The following is a 26,517-nucleotide window of genomic DNA, read 5'->3' on the forward strand; positions in this document are numbered from 1 at the left end:
ATAAGAAAAATAAGAACTGTCTCTTCACTGCTAATGTGAGATTTATTTGCGGCTAATACTTATTAACTTTATGTGCATGTTTTGCTTTGTTCACAAGTTGTAAGAAAACCAGAAGATATTAGTTATAGTTCATCAGAGTAACATTTAATAGTGCAGTTCTAATCATATTCATTCAAAGATTTTAAGTACGTAGCTTTGTTGATTCACTGTTTACAGTAAACGGCAGGACACAATCTATGAGAAAAAGGAAAGTAGAGGAGAAGCATCATTTACAGCAATTTCTCTCCATCTGACAAACTAATATATTTAAGATTGCTGAAGAATGCAATGTAGTGAGAACATCAGGGATTTATAGTATTAGAAGATCCTAAAACATAATAGCATTAAGAGTGTCTATATGGAACTTTAGTATAATACCTTCATTATTCAATTAGGAATCATAGTTAACAATTGTGTAGAAAAATAAGGATACCAACTTAGAAGGGTACTTTAATAAATTGGCATTTAGAGATTCTTGTTGGAAATTGCTACCAACCTGATTATTGGTAGCATAGATTAGTTGAATTTGAATTTTGAGCCAAATATTTTAGTGCTTTTCTAATACAGTTTTAATTGGTATGAAAATTGCAGTCCAGAAATTGTTGACTTTGGGGTTATCCTATTGATTTGACCAGGACTTCATTATAAAATATATATGCACTAGGAGACTTAGAGTCTTTTCGTCACTTTTCTGTAAGCTATATTGGTGCAACTTTATAGATTCATAAAATAAGTTTGATGTATTTGTATAGTATAAATTATATCCTATACACAGTGAGATTAGTCATTCATTTGTTGAATATTCTGGGAAAAGTAGTATGTAGCTTCTCGTGTAAGACAGCATATAAACTTTTTAGCTAGTTCACAAGATACTCTTTTTCAATGTGCTGGCATTTTGCTGGACATTCTTGTCTGACATTTCTGCGGATTTTGAATACAAAAATTGCATACATTACAATGCCTATATTTCTGAGAGGTACTCTACCTTGTGGGTTGACACTTTGTAAAGCTCTTTGACTTTCTTCTTCCATGTTGATTTGAAAACAAAATACAAATTTCCCACAATGTATGTAAAGTAAGAGCAATGGGAATATGCCTTCAGTGGAATAGGAATGGACTTAAAGGGTCTACCAGTTGACAGAAGAGCACAAAGGAATGGTAAATGAGGCTGCCTAAAAACTTATCCTTTATTCCTATACTTCTAAGCACCTGTTATCTGTTGTTATTACTGTACTTAATTGTTCAGTATGTTGCCTTTTTTTCTCTAGCAGATAGCAATTTCCAAAGTAGATATTCAATTTAAACTTTAATAAGCTATCCCCAGTACAGTGTCAGTTTTTTAAGTTTGAAGAATACTTGTTTTTCCTCAAGCTCAGAGCTCTTAATGAACTATCTGGTATTTTGAACAGCATTTTCATCCACTATTGCCTAGCACAGCATATGTGATAGAATACGTATATATGATGGAATAATTTTGCAAGCATTACATAATTTCCAGTTATTTGGATTTCATTAATAATAATGTTCTATATTTCTTCATCTGGGTATATACCAAATTACTGAGCAGAAAGTAAATATAATTGTAATGTAGTAGAGTTTATTTAATGGCACCCATTTAATGAGATAATTATACTAGTGTTAGCCTTCATACATATTTTCATTCATGTAGGGTAGAATTTATATGTAATATTAAAATTTATCATGTATACAGACAGATTTACTTAGTTTACCTAAAATCTATAAAGTTTACAAACTGAAGGGTCTGCTTCTAATTCACTCTTTTCTTTTTCTTGTCTACTATTCTATGCTCATGAATGTTACATGTAATTGTACAATGTTACTATTGCAGCTTCTTATGCTACATCCTGTCCATCTCTTAGTTCTGGTTTCAGTATAGTTTTTAAAATCTTAATCTGTGTCATTTTAATATTTTCATTATGTTTTTACATGTAGGCCTCCAAGAATTACCTTGTAGGGGAGATGGGCAGCATAAAAATTGTATAAATAAATAAATAATAGCATTGATAAATCTTATTCCTGAATTTTATCATTGCTATAAAGTGTGTCTGTGGCTATGTGCATGCTCACACACACACAGGCAAAAATATTTAAATGAGGCAACTTCAGTAATCATTTCATATTGCTTTTACCTATTTGAAAGCACAGGGTCTTTTCAGGAAAAAGTAAATATTACAATAACCTGTTAGAGCAATATTAGATGCTGTGTAGTATACTCCTGATCAAGATATACTGTAATTTTAACCATATTACTATTAGACAAATTGAGAAATCTTGGTGTATGGCAAATATATTAAGTTTAATCTATCAGTGTAAATGTAGAACTTTTGCAGCCTTAACAAGAAAATGAAGTTAGAGCTTTACAAAAGAAGAGAGATGTTTTATATTATTTAAATATTTTTTAAAAATAAAATTGTGGGTTTATCCCTCTCCCCCTTCACAAAGCTGTAATTCTTCCTTTCAAGTATTATCCAAATATCTCAAGGTACTTTTTTTGCTGTATTTTGAAACAGTTGTTGGATAAATGCTTCTATTTGATCCATCTTGTTTTTATATATGCAAATCATTTTATTCAAAAATAATTAGACAATTAAAACTGAGTATTAGTTCAACTGTAGTCTTATTACAATTTGTGTTACAAATTAACTCCAGCTTTACCGTCTATCTTCCATACTGAGGTATTATACATTACATGCAAAACGGTAAAAGTTTTAAATAAAAATTCAAAATTAAGCAGAATAAAAACATTTGGTTCATATTAATTATGCAGGTTTATTACACACATTCATTGTTGAATGTACTCTTATCTGTAGTATTAATATTACAAGAAGAGTAAATTTATTAAACAAATTCAGCTAATACGTAGAGGAGAAAAAATTGAAAATATGATCATGTTTTAATGGACATGTCATGTCAGGGTGCTTTAATTTGAAATTTATAGTTTTAAAAATAGAAGAGGATTAAATGCAATGGCAAATATTGAATTAACTATAAAATATATTTTTGTCATAGAAGTAAAATAATTTCTATCTTCTATCTTTAAGAAAACACATTTGAATATATCATTCTATGTATTTCTCTTCTTGCATGATCTTTTCCTCCCCCCCGTTTCTTTCTCTTTCTCTCTTTCAGCTTACTTCTGTCTTCTACTGTTAATTTGTTGATTTCCACTTTCTAACTTGTCTAGAGCCTAGAAGAGGAGATAGCATCCATTTTATTTAGTAAAGAGGGGTTTTCCACTAGCATGAAAACTGCCTTCACTTCAGCTTTCTCGTGGACAGCAGAGGGCGCTGTTGGGAAAGATAATGTACCTTCTGAAAAACTCTCTGCCTCGTCCATCTCTCAGCTATTACCTGAGGTGCTCTTACACATTTCCTTTTCCCAAATCAAAGCCATAGAGTTGTGGATGGGTGGATGGGCAATTTTTAAACATGTCAGATAAGTGCTTATGTCCTATAAATTCAATGTCCAACAGATATGTATGCTGAAATTATTTTGAAAAGCCTAAATGTTCAATGGGAACAAAAATATGCTGAAAACATTTGAATGGTGGGTTTTTTCCATCAATGCTATTTCAGAGTTACCTCCCCAAATACATTGAGAATAGATGACTAGACGACAGGCACTTATATTTTTTTTTTAAAAAAATCAATAGCTAATGAAATATTAAATGAAAAATGTTTTGTAGAGCAAAAACTAGTAAGGTAAAAGTATTTTACCATCCTCTGTATGTTTCTTGGAGCTAGATCTTAAAACTTCTTTTCACTATTTGTGTATATACATAGATACACATATATAATGCATTGGAAAAAACCTATGAATGTCAAACTTTATACTTGTTAAAACCAAAATTCCCTATTATGTCACACATGCTGTGCTACGTTTAATTGAACAAAAATACCCTTTTCTTATTTGTTCATATCTCTATCATTCAGCTTTTAAGCTGTGTTAAACTAATTTGTCTATACCGTAGGACCTATGGCATAGGTCATAAAAGATGCTAAATGTTAACAGTTAATGTCAGTTTCTGTATAGCAGGAAATCATTACTCTGTTCTAGTAATATTGTTTTATGCTTCTATTATTAAATAAACTCCTTCATCTGATGTGTATCTTTATGGACAAAGTTCACATTTCTTTAGAGCTACATTAGCTCCTACATTATAATAACTTAGGAAGTCTTATTACTTTCAGTGAAATATGAATATTTTGATAGTTGTAGCAACATCTTCTGAAGTTCCTACCAGTTAGCTAGAAACTAGCACTGCATGTACATATAAAATTTATGAACAGTTTTTTGATTTGACTGAATAAAGTCTGTACTGGTTAGTATTAGCTTAGATGTTTTGGCTTTTGATATTTATGAGAAAATAGCATTTTATTATCAATTTGTGTGTGTGTGTGTGTGAGTGAGTGAGAGAGAGAGGGGGGGTGAGAGAGAGAGAGATATTTTTTACATTGGTATTTAACATAGCCCATAATAAAGCCCTGATAGAATTACCAGTCCAAGTATTTTTATATTTTCAATGTTCTTGTTTGTGATCTAACAAAATTACCCCAGAAATGTATGAGTGTATAATCAGCCCATCTGTGCTGTTGTAAAATGTAAATGCAGATGTTTGTGTCAGTTGAGTGTTAAAATGTATTTATATATCTTCCAATTGCATTTTGTTTCACAGAAATTTACTTTCCAAACGGAAGACCCTTCCATTGGAACCAGCAGGACTATTAAGGTTCTACTGTTTTGCCATAGTCCATTGAGAGCTTTTTACATTTCAAAATCTTCTTTTGTCTTTTCTTTGTTTGTTATTGTTGTGTTTTTTTCCTTCATTTAACAATTGCAAATCATCTTTGCTCTTCATATGACCCAAACCACCCATCCTTTATTTTTCTGTTTGTTGTTTTGTTTATTCATATGTTCTACTTTTTGTTTTTTTTCTCACCCATTTGTTTTGTGCAGAGTTCACATGAGACTCTGGACATAGTGGAGAAGAAACAGGCAGAGGTTGGGATAGCAGAGGCAGTAGTCACAGACGATACCAGCAGGGGGAAAATGCCATCTGTCTGTGGTAGTGGGGAAAGTCAGAAGATGGAACACCTAGCAAAAAAAGACTCTTCATCACTATCATCCAATAGCAGCAGTAGTGAGAGTGAAGATGAAGTAGGAGAGTATCAGCCACACCAGCAGATTATACAAGATACTATAAAAGAAGAATGGGAAGAAAATGAAACTACCAAAGAGGAAGAAGAGAACTCAGCAGCAGAAGTTTGTGTTAAATTTTCAGAAGAAGTCAGTCCAATTCAAACAGCAATTGAGCACAAGCAGTCGACTGAAGCTGTGGTCCAGACAAATGAAGCTTCCACAAAGACATCAGAAAAGTCAGAGTTAAGAAAATTGGATGATGAAGGCCTAAAAGAAGAAAAGGAAGAAGATCTACCCAAACTAAATGGAGAAGCATCACATATTGACATTGATGTTTCACCACAATTAATTTGTTGCTCAGAGGTAAATGGTAGAAGAGGAAGTGACCCGGAGGTGTCTTCATCATAGGGTCAAATATTTCTGCCTTTCTTCTCTATCTTATTCAGATTTCAGAATATTGCAGAGTGGGGGAAGTCAAATTTTCTCTCAGAAGGAATTTGTCTAGGATTATATCATCTTCTTTATTATTTAAGTTTCTCATGTTCCTCTTCTGTTTGCATGCTTTATGAGTCTTTGAGCATTTAGTTGATCGGTCTCTCATGACAAAATATGAAATTTTGTAATGTGTGTGGCAAAAATAGCCAGCATGTTTAATATGATATTTATCTCTTAGAACACAAGATTTTGTAAACATTTGTGAAAATTTACTGTCTAGAGCTTGGCACAATGTCACTACATTCATACATGGATATTTGTACTTCATAAAGCATCATTGGATGTATTAATTACCAGATTACTGCTGTTTGCCAAAAGCCTTTGCATTTACACTTCTCATTATTTTATATCATCTAGACAGGTATATAAAGACATTATTAGATAGATGATAAATCAAAGTTTTCTGAGTCCAAAATATACAGTCAGATTATAGTGAATGATAGGGAATAAAACAACTTAAAAGTATCCTAGTATACATGATAGATTTAGTAAGCATTCTTGTCAAAAAAATAATAGTGCCAATCAGCTAAATCTGGGTGTATGGAGAGGCAGGGATTAAGTAGCATAGATTCATAACTGACTGTCATCTTTAGTAAATTTTACTTGACCATTCCTCGTCAGGCATTACTGGTATATTGAGAAGCCTAACAATGCCTGATTTATTCTGTTCTTCATACCTGTTTAAGATATTTTTGGAATTGCATATTTAAAGGGCTTAGACATCTTTTTTTCTTAATCTGTTAACATCCTTTAATACAGAATAGAATATCTACTAATATAGTTTGAAAATGCTCTATAGGTAGGTTATTGATGCTATTGTTTGTCAGAATTGTGTACCTGGTGTTAAGATTTGACTTTAGAAAATTGAAGTTACCTTTACAATAACCATTATTTTCTCACATCAAACTCGATTGTAGTCTGTATACTGTGTACTTTACTGTTTCATGACTTTTGAATATAGTCTTCTGTATTTTCTGAACACTAGCCTCCACTTATTAAAACTGAGATGGTGACGATTTCAGATGCTTCACAAAGAACTGAAATATCCACCAAAGAAGTCCCAATTGTTCAGACAGAGACTAAAACGATCACCTATGAATCTCCTCAGGTACAAATGTTTAAATTAAAATAGCTATGTTTAATGAAAGGGATCGTGCTACCTATCTAGATGAGAATTTAAGAAGATATGAATCACAACAATCATGGCTTCCTTTCCATATACTTTCCAAATGATTGAAATAATTCCTTTTGATCCTACAGAGATAACAGGATGATAAGGTATACGGCTTTCTTTCATACACTGCATTAGCCTGCCTAAACAAATCAGGATGCCTAGTATGTTTGCAACATGAATAAGTTACTGTCCTGCCTGTAAGCCCTGTCACAAGCCTGTCTTTACATTTCTAATGTCATATTACTCACTGTAAGAGCTTACCTCTTCATATATCCTCACCACAAGACAATATTGTTCTGTTCTCTAACAAATTGAACTCTTCTGAAGAATTGTTCCTCCTCAGATTCGTGCTATGCTGCCTCATTGTGGTGATAGTGGAAGTGGTGGGATGTTCCTGGGAGGCATGCACAAAGAATGTCCATTGTGTATGCCAGGAGTATTTGTTGATGGTATTTTGGAGTACTTATGTTGCTCAATGACACTGCTAGATTCAAGTCTTTGGGACAAGTAGTCACTGATTTTGCCTAACGGGAAATAATATCTGAATTCTCTGCAAAGAGAATTATTGAGCGGTCATGAAATAGAAGAAGCACAAACATGAAAAAGCTCAACATAATGAAAGATGAAATGAATTGATTACACATTGATATCTTAGGCATCAGCAAATTGAAATGGATTGGAATTGGATACTTTTTTGTCCGAAGATCATACTGTTTACTACTCAGGTCACAAACAAAGAAGAAATGGCATTGCTTTCATAATCAGGATATAAGCAGACACAGTGCTCGAATACAATCTAGTTGATGAGAGGCAGCATTTGATTTCTTACAAGGTTGCTTCTGCTTAAAAAATAAATAAATTGTGTTTTTATTTAATTTTTAATCAGTATTTGCTCTTTACCTATGTAGTTTGATGATGGTGGTGATGCTGGTATGTTGTTGAGTGCGCAGACAATCACATCGGAATCTGTCTCTACTACCACAACCACACATATTACTAAGGTAGGAGAAAAGAAATAATTTAGAGCTTGAAGCTTTTATCACTCAGCTTTTTTCTTAATCTTTAAGCTGTATAATTCTGGTTTATGTAAACAAGTTCAATTGCTTCTATTTGATTCCTCCTGCTGTGGGGGCATCTCAGCAGTTCATAATGGCCCTTATCCTTTTCCTAACCCCAGAGCTGGAGGCCATATTTGCATGTCCATATAAATAAGGCATAAAAGTTGCTTTAAATATGCTATTGAGAGGATGAGTGAAACCAAAATAATCAAGTCTATTTGTGTACATCAGCATTTTTCCCTGTTGTGATATGGTTACACTCCCCTAAGGAATATTTATTTTAATTGTAATTGGTTTGGTTAGAGATGGCTTTTGTAGTTGGCTTCTCATACATAAATACTAATTTTGTAAAGTTCTTTATAGTTTTGTGTGTTACTCTATGCTAAGAAATATAGTTCTTGCTAAGGCTTTTCCTTTTTTAATATTTTAGCAAATACTGCACAATAAAATTATTAAAGTAACATACTTTAATAATAAAAGTATGATCCTATGTTAGAAATAATAGGATGAAATAATATTTAATGATCAACAGAGCAGTTGATCGCATTGTACTTGTATCAGAAGGATCGAGGCACTTCTGGGTTGAAAGAATTAACCAGTGACATCACCATTGCCTGCACGATGCCCACTTGGAGGTTCCTTTCCTGTCCCTGGCGGGAAAGGAGCAAAGAACAGGAGCTCACCTGCCCCACAGCAGCACTTGGGTCTTGAACTCAGGCCTGCTAACCTCCAACCCAGCATCCTAACCATGTGCCACCATGCTCCTATAGAGCAGTTGATAAAAATACTGTAAAAGTTGCAGCCAATCAAAAATTTACAGAAGACTATTCCAAAGCTCTTCAACAGTGGGACTTTGCTGATTATCTTAAATGTAGACTAAATTAATTTTTCTGCCTCTCCTCCCTCCTCCACTATTTTATTGCTTGTGGACTTTCTAAAAATGTTTATTTCCAAATAACATAACAAAAGGCAGGCAACTTGTAGAAGAAAAGTCTTTTCTAACCTAACATAGGGAATAGAATATATAGCTCAGTGATGGCGAACCTTTTAGAGACCGAGTGCCCAAAAACTGGCCCCGTCCCCACTCCACCCCTGCCTGCCCCCACTCCGCCCTCACCCCGCCTATCCGCACGGCCACTCACCGCCTCCAGGGCCCGCCACAGATCGCCCAGGCAGCCCAGCAGCGCTATAGCAGTCATGCCCTCTGCCCACGCCCTGCAGCATCAACTGCACAATGGGGTGTGAGGGCAGAGTCTTGTCTACGCTGTCTGGCTGCCATGTCCTTGGCTGTGCTGCTCCGTATGGGCCACACTCAGGGGCGACTCCTTCAGGGGGGCTGCTGGAGAGGAGGGGGGCAACAGCACATGTGCCCACAGAGAGGGCTCCGAGTGCTGCCTCTGGCACCAATGCCATAGGTTCGCCACCACTGATATAGCTCAAGAGCCAAATCTATCCCCAGGCCCTCTCCTTTATTGGTTTCCTTCTCAGAAAGGGTTTCATGCTCACCTTTGAACAGAATACTGCTCCCTTCTCCCTCACGGATAAAAATATGAATTAGATGAAGCCAGCAAACAAACTAATAGCCATGAGTCGTTGGGATGGAGGCAAAAACCTATATTTATCTCTTCATCTACGAGGCCTCCCTTTACTTGGCTAGTGAAGACAGAGAAGTGTTGGATGCACTGATTTTGGCTGAGTTAAATTTTCTAGGCAAGAACTATTTTAATTTGTATTTTGAATCCTGTTTTTCTTAATGAAGGGCTGGTAGAATATCAAAATGGTTCCAACCCTTTTTCAGCTGGACATATCTTTTAATTGTGTTTCCAATTATTTTCTTTCTTGTACCATTAACGGTTCTCTAGCATCTTTTTTCCATTCAGAGGAGGGTGTGCTGAAGAGAGGTTAAGAATGATTGCAGTTATCAATAAAATGCACCTGTAGCAGAAACAGTTCTAGATAGCAGGAATATTAATCTAGAAGTGACAGTGCATTAACTTTTCCTTCTTTATTCCAATTCTATTTTAAGTGTGTGTTGCAGCTTCTGTTGAATTTCTTTTTCATTGCAATACTTGTCAAGTAAATTCACAATATTATAAGATTAAATAATCCTTTTCTGGTGAAACCTGTAGATGGTAAAAGGTGGTGTGTCAGAAACCAGAATTGAAAAGCGGATTGTTATCACGGGAGATACAGATCTTGATCATGATGAGGTGAGACAAAATGAATGCTTATAATGAGAGAATTATATATAATGAGGGAATTATACATGGAGAGAAGGAAGATTTAAGAATATGTATAAGGTGTAAGAATTGGAACTAGTGATAAAATGAACAATAGTTAAATTATTTAATTTGCAAAATGCTTTATATACAAAAAGATTGATTATTGTAGATAAAAGCAAAACAAAAAAATCACAAATGTTCATTAAACTCATAGTATGCCCTTATTAAATTCTTCATAAATAAATCTAACCAGAATTTAATTTTAATTTCTTAATGATAATGTATCAAGGCCTCTAAATAAATTTAATCTGAGATTTGGATGTATGTGACAAGTTCAATCTCTCCTTAAAGCTTGAAATGAAATGGCAGAAGTGCTTAGCATTAGGTCTGAGGGTTATCTTTCCCAACACATGCTCAGTACGGTTGGGGAATTTAAAAAAGTCAGACAACATGTTTGTTTTAATAAAATTAAATGTATCATCTCTATTTAGGAGTCTATAAAATTATTGTTCTGTCTCAACCTACGTGAGTCCTTGTTAAACTCACAAGGAGAAACCCCTCTTCCAACAAGCAGGCTGGAACCGAAAGAAACAAACCCCTTTTAGTATTATTTACAGACCTGCAAAATGACCAAAAGCAAAGGCAAACAAAACACAAGTCACTTGCTATCTTCCAAACAGAAAATTGTCCAAAGGCAGAGGCAAACAAAACACGATTCCATGAAACTTGAGTCCTTCACAAACGGTTGCCTTCAGCAACCAGCACCTCCCATACCTTCCCTTTTATTATGCAGCCCAAGGTGTGGCTTTCTAATGCCTTCTCCTTGCCTTTGGAGTCACCAAATTGCATTCCTCTGTCCAACTCTCGTTGCCTGTCAGCGTTTGCGAGCATGCCTGATGTCTTCCAGCTGTGAGTCCTCACAATCCAACTCAACCTCCCAGCACAGCTGTGTCTCAGCCAGAGCACGAGTGGAGGGGCCAGGCTCCTCGTCAGACTGTAAGTCTTGGGGCTCATCAGAGCCTTCCTCTGACTCTCATGGCACTCTAGGCCCTTCCTCCTCCTCCTCTGATTCCCCAGACTCAGCAGCCACAGGGTCCAGTGGCTGACGAGGAATCACAACCATTATGACATCCTAAAGTAATCCTGCAATGGTACCTATGAATTGGCTTGAAACTAATCCATAAATGTTGATTTTTCGTGTAAAATACATGGGTGCTTTTTGCAGTAGTATACCTATTATTGTTTCTGTGTAGAGCTTTAAATGAGAATCTTTTTTTTATACAGATGTATTCTTTTTGTTTCCATACATTCTGAAAAAAATACTACTAGAGAAAAAAAATGTCTTTGTACATTTCTTCATGCAGTTCCTTAGGGTTTGTTTTTGCATATTTTTCAACTGAAGTTTAGGGTAACTATATACAGAAAGCAGGTATTAATTTTGGCTTAGGGTTAGGGATTCTATCGAGATTGCTGACCTCTTCCACGTCAACAAGTAAAATTGTAAATAAAATTATTGCCTAGTGTTCTGGCAATGCATTTTCCAAATTCTGCAGTTACCACATTAGCACAAATTGGAGAGACAAAATTGTAGAATGGAAATAATGAACAAGAAGGAAATATTTAACTCTTCCAATTGCCATTTGTTTTCTAAATTGTGTTTCATTAGTCTGAGATTGTAGATAAGCTCAAATAGGGAAAAATGGGCTAAACATTAGAACAAAGCATATTGGAGACTAGCAAAAGAAAACAATTGCTTTAGCATACATACACCACATATGCCATCCTGAGTAGTCTTCAGTACCCTTACAAAACGTGAAAAAGAATCCTTACTTTAACAAGCTTTCTACAAATTTTAATACTTTACTTGATACCAAACAAATTTGTAAATGTATAACACTTTAAAAGTTTTCTTCTATAGTTGATTGTTTTATTACGGAAGTGATATGCTTAGTTTAATATTTAATTCAAATTGTTCCAGGAAGATTAGCATTAAGAACTTTGCTAGCCATTACACATTAAACTCTGTTAATTTTAATTTGCCATAGTTATTCCATTTTTCTGGCATTGCAGGCATTGGCGCAAGCCATTAAAGAAGCCAAAGAGCAGCACCCTGACATGTCCGTAACAAGAGTAGTGGTGCATAAGGAAAGTGAACTTGAAGAAGAAGGCCATTAAGGTATGGATTTTCAGCCCATAATATATACAACAATACTTGATGGAATAATTGTAGGAGAATTTCTCCATAATGGCTTTAGAAGTGCTGATTGTTGATACCAACCACATGAAAACCTCAACTTGAATATTCCTTGTGGAATTTTGCAGTGATTTTATTCTTCCATTTTGTTTTTTAAAGAATGGTTCAGAAAACAAGAGTACAGGAGAAAAAAAAAAGGAAAGGGCATGGAGAAATGGCAAAAAGGATACCTGTCTATTGAGAATACTGTCAAGATACCACCTGGTGGCATATTAAATATTTGTCTGTGAAGATCTAATGCAATCTTCTGTTCCAACATACAATAATTTTTGTTTTCCTTATCCAGGAAGATTTAAAGCCTACTTAAGCTATATATATCACTGATACATATAGATCAATGACACATTATATATATCATTATACTCTACTTGTTTACTCCAACATTCACAGCAACAAAATATAAAAATGTAAAATAATCCATTTAAAATATTCATTAGAATAATTAACAAACATTTGGTGAAAGAATGTTTTTATTATCATCCTAAATAACATGGTTCTTAGAAAGCATCGTTCTTTGTGTGAAAGCCACACAGGCCCTTTTAATAATAACTAGGCAGGTTTTCCTATATATGACTATTTGTCACACAGCTTGGAAACTTTTGGAGCTAACCCCCAAATGATATTCAACATTTTTTAAAAAAAAACAACCCAACCAAGTGTGGTAAGAAAGTTTTGTGTTATATTCAACAATATGCTTTTTTAAAATGCCATGTAAATGTTTTAGGTGAATTAATAACAATATGGATTTTCAAATGATTTTTGACATATCAGACTGAATATTCACAAGCTAGAACAGTATATTCCAGCATTATCAGTGATCTTGATGGAAATGTGGAGCTTTATGGTAACCCTGTGTTTTCAAAATTACAAGCCTTGAATTTTAATGTAGATAATGCAAAAAAAAGTTATTACCACGTTTCTGCATAACGGAGGCTAAGCATTCTCTCTTGCATCCTGTTCTGATGAATGACTTTACTATAAATTAAGTAGTAAAAAGCTCTTGATCCTGCCTTGAAGTCACAACTGTATTTCGATATCAGGGAAGTATCAGTTATATTCCTGCCCTTAGAATTGTGGATTAGTGTGACAGATTCATAGATTTCAAAGCAATTTGTGGCCTACGTTGGCAGAAATCAAGTCTCTGTTCACACCACAGCTTTTCCAAAGCTAGCCAGATGTGGAAGAGAGGTAGTAGCATGTAATATCTGACTTCGTCTCCAACATTAAGACAGGCAGAGCTGGGCACGCCTACTTTAAAAATTATGTAATGCTTCTATTTTGCGATACATTGGTAATGATAATAAGAAAAAATTATCTTTTGACTAGCGGTTGCTTCAATAACTTGAGACCATATGGGCAGCAAAATAAATAAAACAAACAGGAGATGTTTCCAGAAGTAGAAGTTATATTTATCTAAAGATAAACATATAAGGATTTTTAATAATAGCTGGGTTTGGGTTCTACACTCTTAAGTATAATATTGTTCTTTATAATTATAGAATAAAGTAGTAGGATCTGTCCCTCTCCAGCTTAATGGTGGTTGGAACAATTAGTTATAGAAAGTCTGAAATTTATCTGAAAAATGTAGCATAAGGCTTTGAAAAGGAAAACTGTTTTCAAAAGAGGAAAAAGGGCAATTTAGTAAAAAATGTTTTAATATAATTTAAGATTTATAACAATAATTGCATTCAATTGCTTGCTTCATTAGATTTATGAAGAATGCTTTGAGACTATGAAGAACTTAAATAATTCCAAGATGATATCCCAGCCAGTCTTTCACTGAATATACTAAGCCTGTGGTGAACAGGGACCAAATTTCTCCAAACCGAATTACCAACTTTACAGTTTCTCATGTATGTCTTTGTTTTTATAACCGATTTTTAACTTCTTGGATTTTTTTTAATGAGCTTTAGAGAATTTTTTTGTTCAATTCCCTGCTATTTTTGTATAACTGATTTCTTGATTGCATGAAAGTAAGCAAATATATTTAGAAAGCACCGTTTACTTGAGCAGTTTTATTATGCAGGGAAAAGAAACCCTGACTAATTTAGATATATGCTTTTCAAAATGTCTCAAAGGCTTACTGGAAAAATTTTACTTTTTCAGATAAATATCAAATAATACAATAAAAATATTCATTTTATTAAAAAAAATACAAAATGTTCTTATAGTTTGGCAGGGAAAGTAAACTGAAAACTTGTATGATTTTATATAGATTCCTATATAATTTTTTTCTGTTTATTCTGATGATCTATTTTGTGAGGGAACTGGTGCTGGTATCATATAGAAGTGATTTTTTTTTTAGTTATAAAAAATATTTCTACTGACCAACCACTGTTCAAGTAGCCTTTTGTTTGCACTTCACTGTCCTCAGCCAGTCCCGTCAAAGAGACCTATGGTCTGCAACATTCCAGAGTTGGAAGGACTTTGCTCTGTCCTTCCAGCAAATTTAGGCAGCTTAAAACCTAATGTTTTTCTCTTAATACGCTAAATATCAGATACTTCCATTATATAAATGCATCTGCTGAAAGCTTGCTTTGCCTAAAAACAGGGCTGGCAGTGCTTCTGATTCAAATGCAGAAAGTGTTTCAGAGCACCCACTGAAAGCAGTGTGCAGGATTTCTCTGCAACTCATTAAACAAAGCAGAATTTTTCCATAGGTTTGTCTGTGCCATCCCAGGAATACACATATCTCACTTAAGCAGTTGCAGTCCAGGACCACAGATGGTCTCCCCTGGACTCTTTGAAGTGCCTTTTTGTCTTTGAATCTTAAGTGCTGCCCAGCCCTAATAAAAACTCATTAACTCCTGTTATATAACTGACGTTTGTTGAGCAGTTATTGTTTAAGTAGCTTGCCTAATAATAGGAACAGGTTTTGAGGACCAGAAGGAACCAAGGGTATGGCCTCGGCCCATTATCAATGGTGCCTGCTACTGAGGAGGTCTCTTTGAAAACCTGTTAACTATATCCATTTTTCTCCATTGTTCGCCATATGAACTGTATAGTTAAGATGCCATATTAAATTTATAGCAGCTTGAAGTTGTATTAAGTGATATTTTGCTTCATAATACTGTTATAAAATAAAGTTTCTTTATTCTCTAAATGTTTCGCTGCCTTTAATATTTGACACTGAAAATAATGTAAACCTATCAGCATACCTTAGTGCTTATATTGTGCTGGGATTAAAAAACTTCCTAGGAACATATTCTTACATACTTAAACACATCTCTCAAGTGCTTTGCTTTTCTCCTTTCTCATATTTAGAGAAAATCTTTTTCTGACTCTCAGAGGATCAGTCAGAGAAGTGGGGAAATGGAGTTGTGGCCCATTCTATGGCCTTTGATGATCATTTGGATTCTATAAACTTCCTTTGTGGCTCTTGTGCTTTTTGGCATTTACACGAAGCTAAACCATTTGGACTGAAATGTCAGTAGTGTGCTGATAACACTAACTCTGATTTCCATTCTCAGATCCCGAACCTGCAGTGGACTTGTTGAAAATATTGATGCTTTATGGTGAGTGTTAGGTAGGGTTTGTACCATTTTATTTCCATGAAAGGTCCTATTTTTATAAATAAAACAATTGGGGACTAAAGAAGAATTGTGAAGACTTTATTAGTTCATTAAAACAAGTGGACTACATTAATTCAGATTATAGGTGGGAGCAATTGTAAAGTTTTTAAGGAATGCAAATTCAAATAGTGGAGTAATAAAAGAACATGGCTTGCTTATGAGTTAAACTCTTGAGTCAGAACTTGGCAACTGCCAATCGTGTCAGTCTTCCCCTGTGATGATCCACAGCTTTTTCAATGACATTCCAATAGTGTCCTTTGTCCACTACATTTTATCTATTTTCCTTCCTTTTTTATGCTTCCCTCAAAGGATATTTGGAAAAGATCTTTTTCTAATCTATTACCTGCTCATATCACATGACCAAAGTATGTTTCTGCTTGCTGATAATTCTCTTAAGGGAATAGTAAATTTTTATTTCATCCAGGACATATTTAAGTTTCTCCCAATCCATAGCTCTGTTAGCAACAGGCTCTAAAATCCATAATTTAAAGAGATGTATCTTATTTTTCAACAGCCATATACTACTACTGGAAAAGCCATTACTTTAATTATTCTGATTTTTGTTGTCATGGCAATGTCCTTAGCCTTCATTACCTTGTTTAAATTTGTCATTGCCTTCTTCCCTAGGACTAATCTCATTTTTAATGCTTTATACCCATTTTTGTTGCTGAACACAAAAAAACCCCATAAGTATCTGTTTTCTTCATTGTGGGTTCACTAAGCATGCTAGTTGTTATTATTTTGTTGTCTTGTTATTTAACATTAGCCCAGATTTTTCATTTCCATTTTTTACTTTCACAAGGAGCTCTTCTGAATCATTTTTATTTTCAGATAATAAAATAGCATACCCTGCATATCTCATTAGTGCCTAACCTGCAAATCTGATTCCAAGATTCAATTCTGCCTTTTAAACTACACCTAGTTTGGTGGGCTCAAAACACAAACAACCCATCAGCAGCACAGGTCCCTAGACAACATACATACTATACATGTTACTCAATACTACTCACTCTTCTCCACTCCTCTTGCTATTCCCACTCCTTACAAATATTGCTAGAGAAAACATCCCTCTTCCCAACACCCTCAGCTGTTTCACAGCATAGCTTTTATAGACCTCTGCCCTGCTGAAACTGGGGAGCGGGCCTTAAAGAGAAGAGATAGAAAAGAGCACAGATCCTGGAAATTGTTTAAGTAGCCTACCACACACCTATCTTTTAATAGTAATAAAAGAAAAATTAACCCTGGTGGGTTTTTTTTCATGAGGCTAATGCCATTTGTGTCTTTTCCCACTCCATGGTAGGAAAATCAGGAATGACATTTTGCTGTCCATATCTTGAGCTGTAATATTGAACTGGCAAAGGTTGTAATGTGAGATACCATTTGGGTTAACTGTGAATTGGTATCTTTCATTTGCTGCACCATGATGGTGATTACAGTGAATTCCCAACCTCATAAATATACACGCAGAGCATTGATTGCCCATTTTCATGCACAGGCTTCTTTTTCAATGGTGCCATACTTTTGTTCTCTTGGGAGGAGCTTCTTTGAGAGATAAATTACAGTGTTGTCCATCCCTTCATGACTTGTGACAAGCACTGTGCCTAAACCTGTTTGATGTGTCTATTTGTAGGACAAAGGGTTGTTTAAAATTCGGCCCTTTCAGTATTGGCTTCACACACTGTGTGCCTTTTATTTTATCAAAGGCCTTCCTTTCATTTGGGTAGGGGCTAAATACTTCTTTAGACTTTTCTCATTTAACCTTTCCAGATCTTTATGCTTCCTACTTTCTGAAACAGGCTTTCTTAATTGTTCTTTCTCCTGTGTCTTCCTTCCAAACAGCCTCTGATCATTTTGCTGCCTTTTGACCCATTTTCTTGGGTGGTAGTCTTGCATCCAAAACTCTCACTTTAGTAGGGAGTACATGAAGAAACTGTTCTAAAATTACTTCCCCTACCAATTTTTCTTTGCTTCTTCTGGCCTCAATTATTTCCTACCTAGATCTTTCAGTCTTCCCCACAATACAGGAATCCCTTCCTGTTTGTTATCTGTGTAGGACCTAATCCTCTGCCTATAGGTATGACACCTGTAAAGGATTGTTTCTTTAGTGTGATAATCTATTACTCCCCTAGCTGAAAGACTGTTATAAGCCCTTATAAGCATTTCCTGTTATAAGCATTTCCTGTTAAACATGGGGCTAATCTGGCCACCAATTCATTGTCCATTTATAAGTAGCAACTTTTTCAAACATAATTAAATAGGTCTCTATATCGTCTCCCTCGATTAACCTAGGGATTTTGAGATCTTTGGGACCATTTCTCCTCTCTGTATGTTCTGAAAACCCTAGAGGTGAATGTGGCCCTCCCTTTCACTCTTCCCATTCTAGCCTATATTTCCTGTTTCTCTTCAAAGGCTTTTTTTTAAAAAAAAATTAAAGCCTATCCACTTGCTGTTTCCTCAAAATTCCTGTAATGATATTGGCCCAAGTATCTGAAGTTAGCCTACCTTTTTTTGCTAGGGTAGATACCTGTCTCTACCAAAATAATAGTCTCTTTTAAGGGAGAATCTGCCCCTTCTACTTTTTACATTCCTGTTTGTTTGGTGCAGGCTCTAGTGCGAGTCCAGTTTCTGTTGCCAGGATTATTGGCTGTTGCCTGAAAAGTCTAAACTCTGCAAGAGTCAGACAACAACAAGACCAACACCACCACCACCACCACCAATAATAATATAAAGTTGGAAGGGACTTTGGAGATCTTCTAGTCCAACCCCTTGCTCAGGCAGGAAACCCTATACCATTTCAAACAAATGGCTGTCCAATTTCTTCTTAAAAACTTCCACTTTTGGAGCATTCACTGCTTCTGGAGGCAGATTGTTCCACTGGTTAATTGTTCTAACTGTCAGGAAATTTCTCCTTAGTTCTAGGTTGCTTCTCTCTTTGATTAGTTTCCATCCATTGTCCTGCCTTCAGGTGCTTTGGAGAATAGCTTGACTCCCTCTTCTTTGTGGCAATCCCTGAGATATTGGAACATTGCTATCATGTTACCCCTTGTTCTTCTTTTCATTAAACTAGACATACCCAATTCCAGTAACTGTTCCTTATATGTTTTAGTCTCCAGTTCCCTAATCATCTTTGTTGCTCTTCTCTGTACTCTTTCTAGAGTCTCAACATCTTTTTTATGAGTGGTGGCCAAAACTGGATGCAGTATTCCAAGTGTGGCCTTACCAAGGTGTTATAAAGTGGTATTAACACTTCACGTGATCTTGATTCTATCCCTCTGTTAATGCAGCCTAGCACTGTATTGGCTTTTTTGGCAGCTGCAGCACACTGCTGGCTCATATTTAAGTGATTGTCCACTAGGAGTCCGAGATCCCTCTCACAGTGACTACTACTGAGCCAGCTACCACCTATATTGTACCTGTATATTTTTTTCTTGCCTAAATGTAGAACCTTACTTTTTTCACCATTGAATTTCATTTTGTTAAATAGCACCCAATGGTCAAGTCTGTCAAGATCGTTCTGTATCTCAATTCTATCTTCTGGAATGTTGGGTACTCCTGCCAGCTTGGTGTCATCTGCAAATCTGATGACTTCCCCATCTATCCCCTTGTCCAAATCATTTCTTTTGCAGCTAAGGGTTGGCTATCCCATCCCAGCCCCCAGCCCTTTTGGGATATCCTACCACTGCCCCCACTTTGTCACAGGATTTTTTAAAAACTATATACAATTTGGTGGGTTCAAGACAGAAAAGAGCCAACAACAGACCAGGTCCCTAGACAACACACATAAGCATTCACATACTGTTAGTTACTACTCGCTCTTCCCCATTCCTATTACTGCTGCTATTCCTACTCATTAGGAGTATTGCTGTTGGAAACATCCATTCTACACACAAACACTTCTTCCCTCCCCCCCAGCACACACCCTCAGCTGTTTCCCAGCAAAGCTTTTAGAGATAACTGCTGTCCTACCGCACAGGAAGGGGCTTAAGGAGAAGCCCAGAAGCAGCACAGGTGCTGGCAGTTTGAGCAACCTTATAACCAGTGTATGTCAAACAAATTCAGGGACAGTATGGGTCCTTCTCTTACTCCGCACATTATTCTTCGCAATTCTGTTTCTCCAAACTCCTTCCTTAACAGTAGCTTATTGCTCGTTGCAGAGTCCTCAGAAGAATAAACAAATGTTTTAGCACATCCACTGACTTTACTTTCACATTCTGACATGAGCTACCCTCGAAACAAACTTGCTATTATCAATAAAACAAAACTAAAACTTTTTAAATTCTCTTAAATATTTTCTCAAATACTCCCTCTCTTTATTTTTTTAACCGTAATATGTAGATACGACACCAGTAATTCATGAACTGTTCCACGCACTGCACTGACTGGCTGGATTCTACTTCCCCATCTTGCATTTTCTAGTATACTGTCAATTGTATTCCAGTGTTTTCCAACTAGTCACACCCAGAGATATAGCCTGTGTTTTGGTTGCTTAAAACAGGTTGCAATGAACCATGAATTCACTTTGCTAAATTCTATAACCCTATGGCCTGCATTCTTGCATTTACAGTACCCAGAGTGAGATTTTGTGTACTAGGGTGCATTAATTCCTAGTTTTAAAGCAATAAATAAATACTACAATTAAATTTATTAAATAGTATAGTAATAAGCACCTCGCCGATACCAAGGGATATAATCTATACCAGTGGTTTTCAACCTTTTTAATGCAACCCCCCCCCCAACCGGTCGTAAGTCGAGGACTACTCAACCGGTCGTAAGTTGAGGACTACTCAACTGGTGCAGCACCGTTTGCAGAATGGGATTTTTGGCGGGCTCAGCAGGGCAGAGACAGCCTGGACAATTCCTATTGGCTTTTGAAAGCCAATAGAATTAGACTCTATTCAAGAGAGTCTATTCTATTGGCTTTCAAAAGCCAATAGAATAAAAGGGAGTAGCACAGCTAAAGAAAAGGGGAAAAAATGGCGGACTGTGTTGTTTGGCAACCCCCGTGAAATGTTCGTTCGACCCCAAATGGGGTCCCGACCCACAGGTTGAGAACCACTGATCTATACAGTTGGTACTACTACAGAGAGGGCAAATGGCTGCAAGATTGGAGACTATATATCACAACAAATGTAGCAGATTGTATTTTGTTAATCTTACTGATTGTGCAGGACTCTACTGGAGGAAGTGATCTGTCAAGTGTCTGAGACTGTTTATGTGTCCAAGGTAAACCTGGTTTGGTAGCTAATTGTTAGCCAGTGCACTTGCTCCAACAGAGTGAAATGTACATGCCAGATGTTCTGCATAGGATGCTACTGCTGATGACTGTTCCTTTACACTTCATGTAGATATTAAACTGCACTGTGAATAAAAGAGAGCATTATGGCATCTCAGCAGTCAGGGAGCAGAGGCATAGTCAATAAATGCTATTCTCTGAAGTTTTCCTTTCAAGTAAGATTGGAATCCATCTAGCATAGTTCTTCCAATTCCCAATTCCCACAGATGGTCCAGGAAAATAGTGTAATGTGCACTGTCAAAAGCTGCTGAGATACGAAGCAAATCAGCAGAGTAAAATTACCCTTATTCCTTCTTTCTGTCCAACAATAAGCCATCTATCAGGCTATCCAGGTCATAAGCCAGATTGAAAAATATGTCTTCCCAAACACTCAGGGGTATACATCATTTGCTCAGCTTCATGATAAATCTAACATTTTTGTGAATCCAAGAGTGGTAGTTGGTGGAATGATAACGCAAAGATAGTAAGATCATTTTTCCTGTTCTTTTATAAGTAATTATTGAGTTTTCTTTTTAAAACAAAACATGAAACTATAATAAGAAACATGTACCTTTTTAAAAATGAAGTTTATTTTCAGGCCAGAATTTTTGTGTATCTCCTTCCCTCAAAATGATGGGAAAATACATCATCAATATTCACTAGTAGTAACTTATTTATTTATAACATTTGTAGGCCACCCATTTTACCTCAATGTAACTCTTGGAGGTGGTCTTGAGCTGCAAAAAAGGCCCTGGGGATCTACCTTATGTGAGCCTATTGAGTTTACCAGGTTAAGCAACACACATTCCCTGATTTGAAAGCAAGCCTACTTCGGATTGGTAAGAATTCCCCCTAAGAAAAAGACAGGTCATGATTCTCTACATATCCATACTCTATTCTGACTCTTCCTTGCCGATGCCTTAACTGTTAACCTGCTGGCACGGTATGCAAATGTTGAAAACAATGCCATGCTGATATGATACAAATTCCAATGCTTCAATGTCATGTTGTCATCTTGCATGGACAAAAGTGGAGCAGCTTGTATTGTGACAGCATAAAATTGCTTTCATCATTTTGATGAACGTGATAGATCCTGTGGATGCTCCTGCTGCTGAAATCCATTATTTTTAATTTCAGATGCTTCGGCTTGAAAAATTAGTCCCCATAGTTATGTATTTAGCAAAAAAAAGTAAAACCTGTTGACTATTACTTTCTTGCTTCTCACAATTTAAATTAAGGTTAGTAGTTGAGCTCCTTTTGTGCCTGCTGGGCTTCATGATCCATTTCCTTTTGGGGGGGGGGCAGTCAGCCTTTCAATTAAAGCAAAAAAGGGGATAGAAAAGTGGAACGCTGTAAAGCAATAAAGAATTTTCCCTTTTAATAATTTGTGGCTGGCCGTGCTCATCATGTGATAGCCTAATGATGGCAAACCTTTTAGAGACCGAGTGCCCAAAAACTGGCCCCGCCCCACTCCACCCCCTGCCCCCCTCTGCATTCCCTGCTCCACCTCCCCATTCCCTGCCCCGCCTGCCCACAGGGCCACTCACCGCCTCCAGGGCCCGCCATAGATCGCCCAGGCAGCCCAGCAGCGCTATGGTGGTCACGCCCTCTGCCCGCGCCCTGCAGCATCAGCTGTGCACAATGGGGTGTGAGGGTAGAGTCTTGTCTACGCTGCCTGGCTACCATGTCCTTGGCTGCGCTGCTGTGCATGGGCCATGCTCAGGGACAACTCTCCTTCAGGGGGGCTGCTGGAGAGGACGGGTTCACGGGGGAGGCAAGGCTGGGGCAATGGCACGTGTGCCCACAGAGAAGGCTCCGAGGTTTGCCACCACTGTGATAGCCCCTTTGGCTGCTACTTTGTGAGATTTTGAACCCATACCTCTTACTACTCCAATACTTGCATGAGTACATTACATTGACTCTCATACATTTTCTGTAGTTTATGCAGTTTCAATAATTCTGTAAATTAAGAACCTGTATAGTTTCCTTTTTACCAGAAGTATCAAACAGGGTCACAACTATCTGAGCTCCAAGAACTGGTCTGGAAGAGAAATAAGTTGCTTTTTATCAATGACAGCAAATATGTGTATTTAAAAAACCCCTACACAAAGACAGTGTAACCAGGGAAGTCAATACTTTGCAACAAAAGCCACAATCAATTCATTAGACCTAAACAAGATAAAGACTAAAGCATCAGACACAAGAAAGCAGCAGTGTTTGATGTATTTATTTTTGTATGTCATCTTTTAGTTGTTTGTATAAGAACAATTTTATGCTGTATAAAAAGAACATTTCATTTCACTTATTTTTGTTTCTACTACAATTGCAAATATTTCAAAATACAGAAAAACAGAATAAAACTCGGTGCTTCTGTCTTGTAAGAAATTCCCCCCCCCCCCCCAAGAGAAGGCGAAGCAATTTTCTGAATTAGGCTCAAAACACTGTGGCTTCATCAGAAGCAGCAAAATAATTAAAAGTCATTTTAAACAATGGTTTCTTTTTTTAATCTTTCTTAATCACATTATCAGAATATCTTTCCTGGGTTTTAAATAACAGTAAGCTGCACTTGAATTCCCCCCCCCCCAGTAAATAGCTGAAACTGAACCAATCATCCAAAGTGACATTCTCTAAAGAAGTTGTCATCTTCTTACTGATGATCTTGCTTTCTGTTTGAATTCCTCAATTTGCTGCACTTGGCATGGTACTGGAGGACAACATCTGTGGGGTTATTGGCCAGAGACAATTGCTTGTTCACTGAGAAGAATAAAAACATTTGCAGGTGTTGAGTGCCAAGAAGGCCAATTAGACACAAGAAAACCCTTGTGATAAAATAAGGGGCCAATTTGAATATTTAACTTATTAAAGAAAAACATTTTTATTAGTGCATCGAAGGCATACTATGCCTATCTTAGTTCCCATCTTAAACAATGAGAACAGTTGTGATTGGATTACTTTTTGGCTTTTGGGGCTGAGATGAAGTGTAGAATAGAAATGAATGAGAGAAGATAACGACTTTCACATCCCAGAAAAACACTTTGCACGTTAGAATAATCAAATTCTTTTAGCAGAACTTGAAACAGAAAGTGGACATGGGGCGAAGGATTCAAAAAAGATAGTTTGAGGGTGGAAAGCCTATTTTTTTTTCACTAAACATTCTCTTTCAGCTTCCATCAATTCCAACCACCAGCAGTCAGGTAAGTGTATTTGGCATAGCTACAAGTAAGATAGTGGGTATCTAGCATTTCAATCAGAGAGCTTGAACTATTCAGTCCTAATTCATATATAACTTCAAAGCAAAGCCTTCTACATTATGATATTGCTGACTTCTTGCTCACCTCGCATGGTGGCTCACTTACCTTCTTTAAGCTTGATCCGGAGGTAGGCAATGAGCAGTAACAGAAGTAAAGTTACGGGCAGGAAGATTCCAATGAAAAGAAACCAGCCAGGCACCTTGCTGAGAAACACTGCTAGAGGATATCCCATGGCCTATTAAACACAAGCAGTTTTTTAATGTAGGCCTACTAAACCACCGTCTTCGTGTGTTTGCATTCCCTGATAATCCTTGCTTCTGCCGAAGGGCCTTTGCTCAGTCCTTATGACATTTTCCCCCTTCTGGACTTTGTTTTGTTTATACAAGCCTGTAATTTCTAATAAGAAGGCCATTTAGTTACAGAGTTACTCAGTGCAAAGTTTAAAACAGCATGTTGGGATTACTCTGAGTGGACTAACTAAAGTAGACTCTGAAAGAAGAGGCTCTGCTTTCTTTTCTGAGGTCAATTATTTTTTGGATATCTTTCTCCCCGATCATTTATTATAATCAAGACAGTTAATATAAGAGTATTATGTTATATAAGATGCATTTTTGACACTTACCTTACATTGCTATGCGCTGAAAGCTATCTTTCTGCACAGTTAAAGGGTGAATATTGCTATTTCTTATCTCTCATTCTGTTCCCAGAAATATGGTATATAATATTTGGAGGAAAAATGCTGTCATTGGCTGCCCCTAAGAAATTCTGAAGCCTGGTATCGCTAAAGAAAGTGGGGTTACCGTCCAAAATGAAGTTTTGGATGTTTAAATAGAACTAGTGATATAAACGGAAAGATAAAAGTCCTAGGAATGTCCCGTCTCCCCAATAGATAAATTTAATCATACATAAAATGCCAACAAATTCACTGAGTATTGAAATCTCCTTGGTGTCTCTTGTTTCTCTCTTCTGCTATCTTCAGGAGCAGATATGATGATACCGAACCAAAGATGATACATGAACTTGTTCCTTGATGTTGTTCTGCTCTTATTACAGCACTTTTTATTCTGAGCTAAATAAACTTTTTTATTTGCATTGCATTTTTCCAATCAGTCATATAAAAATATTAAAACATATTGACATATCCAGATACAGAACAGGTTTAATCACCTATAATTTCCATGTAATTAATACAAATGCTCTGCATTGTTCTAATTATTCTTAAAGTGCCGTTATTTGGTGACACAACTAAATAAAGCATAAAAACAAATTCCCTAAGGATGGCTGCTGAACTTTTTAAACTGCAAAAACTCTGTAAGCAAGGAAAGCTGTGGAAGACTGCATTTGATCAAATGAAAATCAGAATGAGAGAACAATAGGCAATTGATTATTTTAGAGTGGCATGCTTACTTTATGCCCTGTGTATTTGTGATATTAATGTTTCTGTGCTAAAAGAAGTGAAAAATCGAAAACATCTTGTCAATGACATGTTTTACAAAGCAACTGTTTTAATAAATATGACAAAATAAATACCCTATTCATGAATTGTTTTATTCTATACTATTATATTACAGTGTCATGTCAAAAACCATGACTTTCTCACTCAAAATTGCACATGTCTATCAAGAAATTTTATTTGGTTTCTTGCATTTCTGTATTTTACTGACAACATATTTTTGAACTTGCTTTTCTTATTTTATATGGTGTTCATGTCTTTCAGTATACAAGTGGTGCATCACTTTAGCCACTTATTGAATTGAAATTATGCCTATAGAAATGTAATTGTATTTGCTCGTGTTTGGTCTGTTTATATTCTGCTTTTGTTGCATTCACCTTTTACATCTGCTATTCTTGCTGATGTGTCTCTCAACCTGCATCATGCAAATTCTGTAGGGGAAACACTTTATATACTGGCAAAAAGCTGCCATCACACTGATTTATCAACAATAAAGGGCAATCTTCTATGAGAACCTGCCTTTTGCTGGCATTTTTCCCCGCAGTCTGATAGACATTTGGATGGGGC

The 26,517-nt window shown here is 36.2% G+C and overlaps 1 protein-coding gene and 1 long non-coding RNA gene across 16 annotated transcripts in view; one reads left to right on the forward strand and one right to left on the reverse strand.

Moving 5' to 3' along the window:
* EPB41L2 (erythrocyte membrane protein band 4.1 like 2) overlaps positions 1–15,505 on the forward strand; it is an 89,467-nt gene extending 73,962 nt beyond the window's left edge. For 7 of the 15 annotated variants that reach the window (XM_039324340.1, XM_039324348.1, XM_039324356.1 and 4 more), the window contains 7 exons: positions 4,736–4,789; positions 5,017–5,562; positions 6,680–6,802; positions 7,777–7,869; positions 10,056–10,136; positions 12,219–12,324; positions 14,111–15,505. In XM_039324340.1, coding sequence (XP_039180274.1) covers positions 4,736–4,789; positions 5,017–5,562; positions 6,680–6,802; positions 7,777–7,869; positions 10,056–10,136; positions 12,219–12,323 — 1,002 coding nt within the window. In that variant the 3' untranslated portion in view covers position 12,324; positions 14,111–15,505. Of the gene's footprint in view, positions 1–3,244; positions 3,416–4,735; positions 4,790–5,016; positions 5,563–6,679; positions 6,803–7,776; positions 7,870–10,055; positions 10,137–12,218; positions 12,325–14,110 lie in introns of all 15 variants that reach the window. The other 8 variants (XM_039324364.1, XM_039324391.1, XM_039324415.1 and 5 more) reach the window with 5 other exon arrangements.
* Positions 15,506–23,637: 8,132 nt separating this feature from the next.
* LOC120299546 lies at positions 23,638–25,996 on the reverse strand. The gene is made up of 2 exons (XR_005554434.1): positions 24,603–25,996; positions 23,638–24,000 (listed from the first exon to the last, which is right to left on the reverse strand). It is a non-coding gene; the product is annotated as an uncharacterized LOC120299546 (long non-coding RNA).
* Positions 25,997–26,517: the final 521 nt, after the last annotated feature.

This window comes from Crotalus tigris, unplaced genomic scaffold (genome assembly GCF_016545835.1).
Source record: "Crotalus tigris isolate CLP2741 ecotype Arizona unplaced genomic scaffold, ASM1654583v1 scf7180000017611.44802233496:7321179, whole genome shotgun sequence".
In the NCBI taxonomy this organism is placed as follows: domain Eukaryota; kingdom Metazoa; phylum Chordata; class Lepidosauria; order Squamata; family Viperidae; genus Crotalus; species Crotalus tigris.